At 30.9% G+C, this 14,227-nt stretch overlaps 2 protein-coding genes across 3 annotated transcripts; both read left to right on the forward strand.

The window, feature by feature from the left end:
• The first annotated feature begins 1,981 nt into the window (after positions 1-1,981).
• On the forward strand, positions 1,982-3,601 carry LOC132186424 (histidine-containing phosphotransfer protein 4). Of its 2 annotated transcripts, none has more exons than XM_059600395.1 (6): positions 1,982-2,156; positions 2,475-2,605; positions 2,699-2,767; positions 2,927-2,998; positions 3,144-3,216; positions 3,360-3,601. In XM_059600395.1, the coding sequence occupies exons 1-6, from the start codon at positions 2,097-2,099 to the stop codon at positions 3,405-3,407; spliced, it is 453 nt and encodes a 150-aa protein (XP_059456378.1). In that variant the 5' UTR covers positions 1,982-2,096; the 3' UTR covers positions 3,408-3,601. The 2 variants fall into 2 exon arrangements, with proteins under 2 accessions (XP_059456378.1, XP_059456377.1); XM_059600394.1 differs by having other exon boundaries at positions 1,987-2,156; positions 3,357-3,601.
• Positions 3,602-8,355: 4,754 nt separating this feature from the next.
• Positions 8,356-10,096, forward strand: LOC132186425 (histidine-containing phosphotransfer protein 4-like). The gene is made up of 6 exons (XM_059600397.1): positions 8,356-8,415; positions 8,986-9,116; positions 9,232-9,300; positions 9,476-9,547; positions 9,869-9,941; positions 10,049-10,096. The coding sequence occupies exons 1-6, from the start codon at positions 8,356-8,358 to the stop codon at positions 10,094-10,096; spliced, it is 453 nt and encodes a 150-aa protein (XP_059456380.1).
• The last annotated feature ends 4,131 nt before the right edge of the window (positions 10,097-14,227 follow it).

Consider the following 14,227-nt stretch of genomic DNA (forward strand, 5'->3'; position numbering starts at 1 on the left):
GTTTTTGAACTTTGAGGATAGTTGCAAAAGTAATGGAAGTTAAAGGGATTAAGCGAAGTTTATTCTAGAAAATATATAGATTGACCTGCTCGTCAAAAATCCGATGGTGATTTTCACTGCTAATTAAATCAAGAAATGACTACTTAAAGAATCTAAAATCAATAGTAATTTTCACTACCACAGCAAAGAATAAACACTTAAAAGTACACGTATCATTTATGATACAAAATGAATTCCATCGTCCAGGGTGGGATTCTTATCAACATATGGACAGTGAAAGGAAAAAAGAATCACAATCAGTGCTAGGTATAGAGAACATATATACATATTCTGATCCCACTCTACACACTGAAATCCCTCAGCTTTTTACTCTTTAACAAAGTAGTATACGTGACCACACATTTATAAAAAGAAAATGAGAGAGAGAGAATGAATCACAAAAATCTCTGTCTCTCTCTCTCTCTCTCATCTCACTTGGGTGTGGCAGAGGAATAAAGGGTTAATCTTTTCTCCAACACTCTTTCTCTCTTTTAACATCTTGCTAAAATTGCAGGCTCAAGATAGAAAAAGAAGGAGACATGAAAAGGACAACTTCTTTGCAAGGTAAAGATCTCATTTCAATGATTGGTGGGATTTTTCCCTCCTAAAAATTATTATTCTCTCCTTCTTGGTGTGTGTCTTGTCATTATCCTCCACCCACCAAATCTACCATTTTAATTAACCATCACCTTTTCATTTTTTTACAACTTCATTTGCATAATCGATCAAAGCAAAAAAGGAACACATGATCAAAACAACATATAGAATAAAACTTGTTAGGCCAAAGAATTAAATGAAAAACGGATATATATGATCCAATTTAGCTTAATGTATATGCAGCCACTCATTAAATAACCTTTAATTGAGAACCTTCTTTATGTCTTTCTTCTTTAAAGCCACTATTTTTCCCTTATTTCCCAACGATAGAATATTTAATTAAATGATTAAATTTTTTTTATCGGCTAAAATTTATGGAATTAATACTTGGTGATTTAATCCCCAACAGTAGATAAAAAAAAATAAAAAAAAATAAAAAAAAGAAGAAAATCTCTCTCTCTCTCTCTCTCTCTATATATATATATATATATATATATATATAGTCCATCTCCAATTGGCAATCGTATAATAGCTAGCTAGGAACAACTATAATATTGAGACCCATTTGGAGAAGACAGTTAGTGAATTGTCAACCTGCACAAAAGAATATCTCAGAAAAAAAAAATCTCTATCTCTTTGAATTCGAATTTTGCATCCGTCATTCACTTCCCATGCATTTCAATTAAATATTCACATGAATATATGATGATCCACTTTTATTTAATTAATCAATTTATTCTTTTATTTGGGTTGTAATTGGTAAGACAAACCCTTAATATCCCTCCCATAACAAAGAGAACTTCGACAAAAGTTGTATTATGATCATCTTTATCAAATGTTGACATGCAAAGCCGTTATTCTTTAATAATAATATATAATTACCTCTTCATTCTTCAGTTGTTTTCACAGAATATTTGGGATTGAGTACAAAAAACGCTAAAAATATCAATTTCACTATAAAAGGGTATATGTTGGAAACGTAATACATAGAATCTGCATGCATTTTTGTTCTGGGGTGAAGGTGAAATAAGAAGAACTGAAGAAAACAATATGATATTTTATATTTATATATTAATACTGTTTTCTTTTTCTGACAGAATCATATTTTCTGACCCCCTCTGCCTACCTGCCTGCTTGCTAAAACATGCTTAAAACATTACTCGAATCTTCCTTTACACTTCACACTAACAATATGTCCGCATACGTTGTTTACCCTCCCCCCTCTATTCTTGAGACACGAAATAATTCAAGAAAAAAAAAAAAATGGAAAAAAAAAAGAAAGAGAAAAAGTGTTGCCTCTCCTCTACTACTCATTCCTGTCTCTTTTATCTACTATATAAACCAACTCTGGCCTTGCCAAATATATCACATTGTCTCTCAAGACTTTAACTACTAAGTCTTCTCTAACAATCAATCTCCACCTCTGTCTCTCTCTCTGCGTGTGTGACGTGTCATCTGTAATGGAGAGGAACCAGATGCACAGACAGGTTTCAGTCATGAGGCAGTCCCTCTTTGATCAGGTTTGATCTTTTTTCTTAACATTTCTGGCTTTATTTGAAAATTGGAGAAACGCCCACAATTGATTTTATCTTTTGCCTTGTGTTCATGGTAATTAAGGAATAAGCTTATTGCTTTTCATATTTTTATCGTCAAATCTTTTACTAAGAGATGGGCCAAAAGCTACTGGCACCAATGAATAAGCTTTATGTCATTTTGGTACTCATAGCATTAACGTATGCGGTAATCTTATTAAACGGGATTCGACTGATTTGAGCTATATATGCAGTCATTTCTCTTTGCGTTTATGATGGAAAATTGGATATTGGACCTTTTTGCAGGGATATCTTGACGAACAATTTATCCAACTGGAGGAGCTGCAAGATGATGCTAATCCTAATTTTGTGGAGGAAGTTGTTACATTGTACTATAGGGATTCATCCAGGCTAATCCTTAGCATAGACCAGGCACTGTAAGTTTTTTTTAATAATTTTTTCATTTGTTATTTTATTTTCTTAATTGTGACAATATTGATAATGTTTCCATTAATTAATTGATTATACAGGGAGAGAAACCCTCTTGATTTCAATAAGCTGGACACCTACATGCATCAGTTCAAGGGAAGTAGCACAAGGTACATATAATTAATATAAATTGAGAACTAAAAAGTGAATATATATATATATATATATACACACACACACATATATGTATATATTTGTGTTTATCATGAAGTATATACATGTATAATATTCTATTCTTTATCTCAAATTTTCTGTTATAATGGCTGCAGCATTGGAGCCAAAAAGGTAAAAGCTGAATGCACACAGTTCAGGGAATATTGCAAAGTAGGAAATGGAGAAGGGTAATTAAATTATCACTTAATTTTATCTTTTGGTCTTAACCAAAAATGATATTATAATGTGATAATAACGAAAAATCCATTCATTTATTATTGAATTAATCATGTTTGGAGTTTTGATAACTGGGAATTGCATGAGCGTATGCAGATGCATGAGGACTTTCCAACAAGCGAAGAAAGAGTATACCATTCTCAAAAGGAAGCTTGAAGCTTATTTCCAGGTGCAACATTATATATATATATATATATGCCTTTCCCCTTCACATACATGCATATATATTGATCAGTGCATGGAATTGTGTATATGATTCTTTCTTTTTTTAAATTTTGATCTTACTTCTTTTTTCCTAAAATTATTCAGCAGGCAAGACAATCTGGGCCCTCAGAGACGGCATGTCGCCCTAGGAATTGATGGCAGGGACCTACAAAAGGACACGTGGACGTACGTGGCAACATGTGATTGACGAGTTTCACATGCAATGTTCTATATTATATTATTGTAGTACTTGAATCTAATTATGTACTTCAGTTAGTGGGATTATATGTAGGCTTTGTTTTCCATCAACGAAAATGCTATATATGCAAGTTTTGCACTACTTTCTTCAACATCAGCATGTGTTTTGTGTGTGAGAGAGTCGACAGAGAGACAGGGTGAGGACCATCGTAATCACATAATTTATCCAACAAAGAACCAAAAAAAAGGTAAATAATTAAGGTCAAGCAAACCGAGTAAAAACTACAAAAGAAAAAAAAAAAAAAAAAAAAAAATCTTTGATCGAGCTTTTATAGCAATGGAAACTGCAATCCTGAGTGTCGTGCCAGAAGCATTTTCATAATTATCATAAAAAATACATTAGATTAATAATATTGCAGGTAAACTATATATGGTGGGGAAAAATTCGGATTTCCTGTTTGTCAGTCCACATAAAAATAATTTCATAATGCCTTGTGTAGTCAACTGTCAACCCACTGTCGCAGAATTAAATACCAATTCTAATTAAGTTAATTATTATAAGTATACAATAGCTTATGTCTTCCTTTTAGTTTAAAAAACTGATCATGTAGGCTATATATATATTATTGGCTACCATTTCTCTTATTCATAGGTAAAGAACGAATCTCATTCTAGATTTATAGTAATTTACCAAATGTTCAAAGAACGTAACCACCAATTGAGTTTTTATGGTGGCCTGTGCATAATGTGAACCTTAAAAGTCAGCGCAAATTCACAAGTGAAAGTGATTGAAGGATCGACTTTTGCCCCGGCCCTTAATCATCAAAGGTACAGAAATAGAACTAAATCGTTGCATAAGGCTTCTTGTATATATGTACGCCGCCTAGCTAATAATAGGACCAATACGTACGTGAAAGCTACTAGAAAATCGGCCATCAACGACGACCAAAAGTCATTACAGTTGCTCAAAAAGTCATGGTCATGTAAAGTTATTCACATCGAGAAAAGTTATCAGCGACGATAATAACTTTTCTCGATGTGAAAAGTTACAAATTTTTGACGTGTTATAGTGGCACGTCAAAAGTTATTGACGTGTCTAAATGTTACGTCAATAATTTTTGACGTGCCATTATGACACGTCAATAATTATTGACGTGTGTAAAAGTCACGTCAATAATTTATTGACGTGCAAAAAGTCACGTCAAAAATTTTTGTCGTGTTTCATTGACATGTCAAATTTTTTTTTTTGACGTGCTATTATTTCACACGTCAATAATTATACTTAATTATAATTATTATCATGCATATTATATAATTAATTATACAATATGTATTAAAAAAATTAGGTAATAAATTAATTTTAATTGGTATATACGTATTGTATAAATTAATATTATCGTGCATAAATCAAACATTTCATAAATCAAACATTTTATCATATTGGTATATACGTATTGTATACCAATTAATATTATCATGCATATATAAATCAAACATTTCATTAATATTAATATGAAATGAAATGATAGCCATTAAAATGATATGATATTATCATATATGCATAAATCATTCTAGTAATATTAATATGATAGCCATATTAATTTTTAAAAAATAGGACATACAGACCCGCAAACCCCACATGAACGCGGCCAACACAAAATATATGTTCGACGAGTCCTTTACTTATCTCAATTGTTCATTGATTTTATGGTGGAAATGCCTGGAAGCTCGATCTGATTCTTGGTGAGTGGATTATTGAGCCCTCACGAAAAATTGATTTTATTATCTGTACATCTAGAATATTAATTTATTTGTTCTCTAATTAGTTTTAAGTATATTGTATTTATAATGTGTTATATAAGAGAAAAAAATGATATAAATTCAAAATTTAAAAATTTATCTTTCAATTATTGACGTGTCCACATGTGACACGTCAATAATTATTGGATGTGTAATTGATATATTGGATATGTTTGATGTATTGGATTAATTGGATGTATTTGATTAATTGAATGTATTGGATACGTTTGATGTATTAGATATGTTTGATGTATTGGATTAATTTGAAGTATTGGATATGTTTGATGTATTGGAGATGTATGATGTATTGGATTAATTAGATTAATTGGATATTGGATGTAAATGTAGATATTGGATTGAATTGAATGTGTTAGATAATGTAAATGTAGATATTTGATTGATTGTATTGGATTGGATGTATTTGATATTGAATATTGGATATTGGATATTGAATGTATTGGATTGAATGTATTAAATTGAATGTATATTGAATATTCATTAAATGTATTGGATATATATTGGATATATTGGATATATATTGAATGTATTGGATATCAGGTTAATATATAAATTTGGGTATAAACCCGAATAATTTAGAAAATATATAAATGAAAAAAAAATGATTTTTGACGTGTCAAACGGTGTGACACGTCAAAAATTTTTGACATGATAAAATTGGAACGTCAAAATTTTTTTGTTTTTGACGTTCTCGTTTCTGACACGTCAGAAATTACTGACGTGTTAACATTGATATGCCAAAAACTTGAATTTTTTTGACACCCTCCCTTCTAACCGTTGAAACACGTTAGAAAGGATTTTCTGATGTGTCAGTACCATTGACACGTCAAAAATGGTTGGTAAAAAAAAAACATGATTTTTGTAGTGATACCCCAGTCATCAGTTGAATTTATAGTATATTTTTCCATACATATACACATTTATTAAGCCAAAAATAGTCTCATCATAGTCACCTTAGGTTGGCATGGTTCTTATAGTAGTATGAAAAAAAAAAAAAAAGATTCTTAATTAATGCATGATAATTATGTGTATGTGTACGTGTTAGCACCAACGAGTTTTAGTTCATGCATAGGTTAGGGCTTGTTTGGGTGTGTGTTTGAAGGGTCTATAAGTGCAATTAATACTCAAAATGTTCGTTTAAAGAAAAAATACATGTTTAGTAAAAAAAATTGAAAGCGCTTTTAAGAGTAAAAAAAATTCCAAAAAATGGCCAAAAACGCATTGGAAAAAGCTTAAAATTAAGCTTTTGCCAAAAAACACTTTTTAGCTTAAAAGATCTATTTTTCAAACACAATTTCAAACATACTCTTAAAATTATGAAAGGAGAACATAATTAAATAAAAAATAAAACAGTTTGTTATATATATATATAACACTTTTAAATAGAATATTTTATTTCTTGCTAGGTAGCCGCAAAGGAGTGATAGATATTGGTGTAGGAATATTAGGTAGATACACGCAAACTTGATGAAGTAATTCAACACATGCTTATTGTTGTACGTAAATCGGATCGTACGTGTAGGTCAGATTGTGCTACCATTATTCCAAGTATTTTTGTTAGTCCTTGAAAGGATTTGATGCTGGAAATTAATTAATTAATTTTTATTTAAACATTCTATATAATATATTCCACTCTCTCACACTCCTCCTACGCTCTTTCTACAAAATGTGACGACACAAGGTGTCAAGATACTTATGAACGTATCTTGAGGGATAAATGCATTTTTATTTTTGAGTTTTGATAAATAGCTTTTTAAATTTTAAAAAGTGATTAATCAATCACTTTATGAGGTTAGTCCATACCGTTAAAAAAGTTAACAAAATCTATTAATGTGTTAAATGAGAGTGGCCGAATCACTAGGCCCCAAACGGAAAGATAATAATAATAATTAAAAAAAATGAGGGGTGGTTGAAGTATCCCTATTGGCCATGGCAATGGTTTGGCCACACCTCCTCTAGTTTATACGTGTTGATGTGATGTATTAATAGATTATGTCAACTTTTACAACAGTCGGATAAATTCTTTCTTGCTTATTCCAATGAATAATTAACCATTTTTTAAAATTCAATGAGCTATTTGTCAAAACATCAAATCATATGTGTCCTTGATGGATGTAATCCATATGCTTTGGCTTTATTTGTTTAAAAAATAATACTAGCTTCTGGGCATTTTAATTAGGATAAATTCTTTGTCTCATGCGATGCCCATTATTGTTATTTATTTTTTTCAGAATCAGACATGGCATATGCCAAAATGATCATTTTAATTATTTCATAATTGGCTCCTTCTATATATGGAAACGACTTTTTTAATTTTGACACTTATAACTTACATCAAAAAAGCAAACCAATATAGGAATATTTCAAAGCAATATAGGAATATCTCAATACATCTTCATCTTTCTATACGTCCCATCACAGTTTGCTTCTTCCTTTTATTAATTAATTCTTGATCTTTTAGATTTCAAAGCAGGGTATATTTCCATGGTGCATGTTATTGGCGCAAGCTCGATCTTGACAATTGTCCAAATATTTAAGTTGAATCAAAGAGAATATTAATGCAACAATCTATTTCAATTCATTGATCTGAATCGGTAGCTTGAGTATATTAAATTCTTGATATGGGGGAAATTAAGGGTGCATATATAATATAAAACACTAATTAAAATGTATTGTATTTAATTTAATTTAAAAATGGGGTATATTTAGAATCGGCATACCTTTATTTCATGAGTTAACATAAATCATAAACAAGTCTAATAATTTTGTCCCTGATAGAATCAAATCTGCCAATCTCCAACACCGTCCAACATATTAATTGCTTAGATTCTTCTGGAATTGTACTCTCCTTTTACATGAATCTACAGTACTAACAAATGTAATCTACATTCATTTTTTGCACGCCCTCTAATCTAATTAAGCAAAAAGAACAAGTGTTTCCTCTCTCCCTCCTCCAATATTATATAAACCCATTGCCATATCCATTAATCTCACCACTCAAGCCATAAAGTTGTAGCCTAATTCTCCCCTGATCAATATCTTTCCCTCTCTCACCTTCTGCTTGTTTTCTACACTTTAATTTCTTCTAATGGAGAGAAACCACTTGCCTAGACATCTTGTCCTCCAGAGGCAGTCCCTCTTTGATCAGGTTTTTTATCTTTGTTCGAATGTTTTATTTTCTCATTTATTCGATTTCTTTATAGTTTTTTTTTTTTTTTTTTGAGAAATTTTATTTAATTAGTGTTGGGTTTACAAGAGGTAACCCTACTAGGGTTACTATAATTAAAGTATATAGTAACCCTACTTGTTTATTATATACTTTCCGCTCTATTTTCTCTTTCATATCTACAATCTTTTATTTGAAAATACAAAAGCACACCCACTCGCTATCTTCTCTATTTTTTCTGACATCAACCCCACAAAACATGCATAAGTGTCAAATTAATATACGCCAATTATATGACACACTAACCATGTACGTAGCAGTATATACCCCCACAATGGTAATATCTATGTGTATTCATGCATTACATAAATTTTGGTCTAAAAATATGTATTTAAGTATTTATAAATATTTTAAGAAAATTCATTTAATTATGAAGGGTGATGAAGATGAAGATATATATATAATAGATTTGCATGCACATGACATATATAAATGTCATCCATGCATGATATGATATTTGTGGTGGTTAATGTGAATGATGGGACGTTGTAGGGATTGTTGGACGAACAATTTATCCAATTGGAGGAGCTGCAAGACGATGCTAATCCTAATTTTGTGGAGGAAGTTGTCACATCGTACTACCAGAATACATCTACATTAATCGTTATCATAGAGCAGGCGTTGTTAGTTTCTTTTTCCCCACCTTAATTTTATCTTGCTTTTCTTTTTCTTTCTACCTTTTCTGTAAAGCTGATCATCATAATATATAATAATGTTCTATTTGTGTCGTCTATGCAGGGGGACGAGCCCACTTGATTTCAATAAGCTCGATGGCTATATGTATCAGCTCAAGGGAAGTAGCTCAAGGTAATTAATTATATATGTTTTTTTTTAAAAAAAAAAAAAAAAAAAAAATGGAACAAGAAGAGAAAATAACAAAATAACAGTTAAGATTTATCAAAGGTTTCTGTGTTGGGTTCGACACGTACATAACATTAATGTTCTCTTTCTCGATCAATCCTGTGTTTTTTTATTGGTCCAGCTTTGGAGCCAAAAAGGTGAAAGCCGATTGTACACTGTTCAGGGAATATTGCAAGGCAGGAAATGTAGAAGGGTAATTCATCTTCCAGCTTAATTAATTCCTTACGATCATCACAATACTCCATGCATGGAGACTGTCAAGTTTGAAAAGCATATTATATACAAATTAAGGTGGTAATTTGAGGAGAATATATATATGTGTGTACTGTTTTGTTAAATTTAATGTTAAAGCTAGCCTTTAGGTGGTATAATAATCTGATTTGAAAAAAGGGGGCATGTCCTAGTTGTTGAATATCTCTTAGTTGGTAGCTTGTACGGAAAATATAAGGCACCCATATGATGTCATATAATTGGATTATTACGTTATAATCATTGTGTGGCATGAACAAGACAGGTGCATGAGGACTTTCCAACAACTGAAGAAAGAGTATGCCAGCCTAAAGAGGAAACTTGAAGCTTACTTTCAGGTGAGTGGGATTCCATGGAATTTATGTCAATTTTATTCATAAAAACAAAAAAGAGTATATATATATTGTGACAATATTTTCCATTGCTTTTACTCCTAATTGTTCAGCTAGCAAGACAAGCCAGGGTCACAGGGACAGCATCTCGGCCCAAGTAAGGAATTGACAAATGGAGGAGGCTGCTGATATATATGCAGGATTCTACCTGTTAAAGATTGATTGAGCAACTTTGTACTTTTCTTATGTACAAAATTCACCAAGTAAATGTTTTGTAACCTACTTTATACATTGCTTACCTACTTATTAAAAATGCTGCGGATATTTTGCTCTCTATACGTGTGTCTATATATGCACCAAAATGGAGAAGGAGTCTAGTAAAAATCGAACTCCGCAAGACATATTTTTAAAAGTGGAATGGTACTGTTGCACCTCGACAATAATGATTCTTGTTCTCTCAATTTATGTCCAATGTACCAAAGATGCTTTTTAAGCTCGGGTTGGTGATCTTTAATTTTGTTTTTGTTTTTCTTTTCTTCCCCCCTCTTTTCTAAGGCAACCTATGGAACTTCATCGTATGATATATATATATAGATCCTTCTGTATATGTCCTTGAATGTTCAAATGAAAGCATGTAGTGGTCTCTAGGATATAGAGATGGTGGTAAAGCCAGAAACCTTTCAAGATGGACTCTGTGATCAATATCTACCAAAACACTTACCTTGTATATTTCCTTCCCAAAAAAAAAAATAAAAAAATCTGCTGATATTTTTTTGCCCATTGATCATGTTTTTTTAGGCAAAGTCGTTTCCAAAAAAATTCACAAGCTAGAAACTTCATTCAAGAAAGGGGACACTTCTTTTCGTTAATAAGATCAAGTGCAAGCTAATAGCCATTAAACCCAACCTACACCTTCACCCAATTGTAGAAACCCATTGGGTTTTTTTTGGGGGTCCAATTACACCTTATTTGGGCCAAACCTTTTCGGCTTTCAAGTCTTATACCATTACAAAAAACAGTATATATAGTGAACTCTTTACTATAAAACGCTCAAACTTATTTTATATTACGATCCCTACAAAAGAAATGCTTACCATTTTATAGCGTTGTGATAGATAAAAAGACAAAAGAAAGAATATTTTTACTTTTTTGTAAAGCTAACTTGTACAAAATAGATAGTTTCTTTACTAATGACCACTAAAGTAACGTCTTCAGTATTGTAAATTTGTAGCAAACTTATCTTGCTTTTAACAAGTGATCCATTAGGCTTTTGGCATGTTTTTTCTTCATTCTTCCAGCTGGTTGATAAGGTTGTGATATTCTATATATGTCGTCCAGTGAGAGTAAGGGTGTGTTTGTGATTGTAATTTCGTAAGAATAATTTGTGTTTTTAAAAGATATTGCAAAACATAATGTGTTTAGCATTGCGATTTAAAAAACACTTAATCTAAAATAAAAAATAAAAAATAAAATTCTTTTACTTTTACTTTTAAGTTTTGGTGTTTGGCACATAAGCTATTGCGTTTTTACTTAACCTAACCACCCCATGGGGTGGCTGCAAGCCTTGCCCACCCCTGGGGTGGCTTGCGGCCACTCCATAGTGGTTGGATGCTACCACCTTTGGCATCCCCTCTAATTTTTTTTAGTTTTTTTAGATTTAAATTTTAAAATTAAATTAATAAAAAATTAATATTTTAATGAGGTGAAACGGTGTGTTTTGGTTGGGACTAACGGTTGTTAACAAATTTTGACAGTAGGGATTTTATTGTCATTTCAATTAACTCAGGAAGTAAATTTTCAAAAAAAAAAAAAAAAACTTTAGGATTTTTAAATTTTGGAGGGTTGACACATGGACTTATTGTACAATTGCCAAAAAATGAATCATTCTTTCTTCAACAAATTATTCTTCATTTGTTGCTTTCAAGTACAACATTTGATAAGGTTAAAGAAATTTTATTCGACTTTCCATCTGATTGAGCTTGTTATCTAAAAGGTGAAGTATTTTTTTTCATTTTAGATTCCTTGCTAGATAAGAAAGGAATGTTCTAATCATAGAATGAAACCACCACCATTGATTTGCTGCTAAGGCTTGAAAACTCACTTGGTTGGTGATTCCCCATTCAATATCTTCAACATATCATTCATTATGATTGATGATAATTGTCAAATTAATTTAGAGCTCCTTCATGAAGGTTGATATTTTGATGTTTGCAAATTAAGATTTGTTTGACCTTAATTTTTTTGTTGAAAATATTCAAAAACGTCACCAGCAAGCAAGTTTTTGCTTTTCGAATAATAAAAAAGAAAAATTCTTTTGATTTTTTGAAATTATGAATTTAAAACTCATATTCTAATAGATAAAGATAGAAAATTATTTATTTTTGAAAAAAATTCTCTCTCTCTCTCTTTCCCAATTTGTTTGTTTGACAAGATTTGTATAAAGATTTTTAAATTTTTCTATTTTCATGTTTGGTCTGGTTTTTCTTTTCGTTGTTGCCAAACAACTCATATGTTGATTGAAGCTTCCTTTTTTTATTTAAAATTTGAGATTTTTCGACACCATTGAATTCATTATGCATATCTCTAGGGATTTCAGGATTATAAAAATATTTAATCTCTTAATAGTCTCGTTTAGACTGTTTAGGAGTCAAATAACATTGGTACATTGGTTAGGATTTCCTTGTGAAAATTCCATTAATTCCATGGCAGTAACGAAAGCTTGTTTAGCTTCCTCCAATGTATTATATTACATGCACTTTTAAAACCATTAATTTATGAATGACATTGTCTCTGTGATGTAAAAATTTCTAGTTGGAACCCTTTAAACACAACGTATACCTTATTTAGGTGCTCGTTTAGAGCTTTAGGAGGCTTTGGCTATTGTAATACAGTCTCCTTATTTAGGATTCATGGATTCTTGGACAAAAATTAATATCTATTAGCTGCTTATTTAGCAGTTCTTCACGATGGTTCTTGCCAAGATAATATGCAATAAAGTTGTTAGTACCTTTAGGGCCCGTTAGTTATATTTTAATGTTATCAATTGAGTGTTTGGATAACATTAATATATAATTGCGGTTTCATGGCCAAATTACTAATAAGAACATTTCTTTATAACAGTAAAATAACTAACATTGTTTATAAGCCTCCATTTTTAACACATCTACAAACAAAAGTATGACTTATAATTTGACATCAACTTTGAGTTTTTTACTTAGAAAATTATATATTGCTATATTACTTGTTTCTATATGATTTTTTTTTTCTTGAAACATATTCCAAACAAACATATATATATATATATATATATATATATAAACAGCATAAATTGTTATAGTGCACTACCCATTAAAAAATAAAAATAAAAATCCATCACAAATGGTTACTGTGCACGGTAATTTAAATAAAACTTTGAAAGTTGGAGAACATAAACACATATAAAAAAAAGTTATACGGAGCGAAAGAAAATATTAAAGTGAGATTCTTACCAATGGTTACTGTGCACGGTAATCTAAATAAAACTTTGAAAGTTGAAGAACATAAACACATATAAAAAAAAAAGTTATACGGAGCGAAATAACATATTCAGGTGAGATTCTTACATGGTAGAGGGGCGGAGAGAGGATGGACAATAGACACGAGAAACAGCAAAGGGACGGAGAAAGGATGGAGAGAGGGACGAAGAAAGGATGAAGAGGCAGAGAGAGAGAATGAAGAAAAGAACAGAAAAGAAGGGTTTTTATATATTTTAGGTGGGTATTCTTGATTTTTTTTTTTTTTTTTCATTCCCGCTGAAAAATAGGTAAATATTGCGCCAAATATATTTTTAATAGAAATCGTGATTTTGGTTTAAATTTGCACTTTTTCGAATAAGCACCCTCTAACCAGTTTATCGAAATCGCAGATTTTTCCACGATTTTAAAATTTGGGTTTTTTAAATCGTAATCCCAAACACTCTAAAATTGTGATTTGGTTTAAAATCACATATTATTTCTTTAAAAACGCACTCCCAAACGCACTCTTAATAAATTCAACTTGAAGGTATAATTTCCAATAATATTATACCACTTTTAATCTAAAATTAACCAATGACTCCAACCAACTTCTAGAACGATGGTTGCATAGATGTATCCAAAAAAATGCAGAATTTAAAAAATGAACCACCACACAAACAATCACCAAATATTATGAAAGCAATAAATCAATCAACACAAGTATTTGGTGACAAAGTAGAAACTCTTTGAAGAACTCTTCAAAAGTAAAATCATCCTAAGGCAAACAAACTCAAAAAA

This window comes from Corylus avellana, chromosome ca7 (assembly GCF_901000735.1).
Source record: "Corylus avellana chromosome ca7, CavTom2PMs-1.0".
NCBI lineage: Eukaryota > Viridiplantae > Streptophyta > Magnoliopsida > Fagales > Betulaceae > Corylus > Corylus avellana.

What these genes read in the sequence shown, in the direction of transcription:
- LOC132186424 (XM_059600394.1), top strand. Translation starts at nt 2,097, where the DNA reads ATGGAGAGGAACCAGATGCACAGACAGGTTTCAGTCATGAGGCAGTCC. An exon ending in CTTAGCATAGACCAGGCACT is followed by an intron (nt 2,606 to 2,698) that starts GTAAGTTTTTTT and finishes TTGATTATACAG; the next exon opens with GGAGAGAAACCCTCTTGATT. An exon ending in AGCTTGAAGCTTATTTCCAG is followed by an intron (nt 3,217 to 3,356) that starts GTGCAACATTAT and finishes AAAATTATTCAG; the next exon opens with CAGGCAAGACAATCTGGGCC.
- LOC132186425 (XM_059600397.1), top strand. Translation starts at nt 8,356, where the DNA reads ATGGAGAGAAACCACTTGCCTAGACATCTTGTCCTCCAGAGGCAGTCC. An exon ending in GGCAGTCCCTCTTTGATCAG is followed by an intron (nt 8,416 to 8,985) that starts GTTTTTTATCTT and finishes GGGACGTTGTAG; the next exon opens with GGATTGTTGGACGAACAATT. An exon ending in GTTATCATAGAGCAGGCGTT is followed by an intron (nt 9,117 to 9,231) that starts GTTAGTTTCTTT and finishes TCGTCTATGCAG; the next exon opens with GGGGACGAGCCCACTTGATT.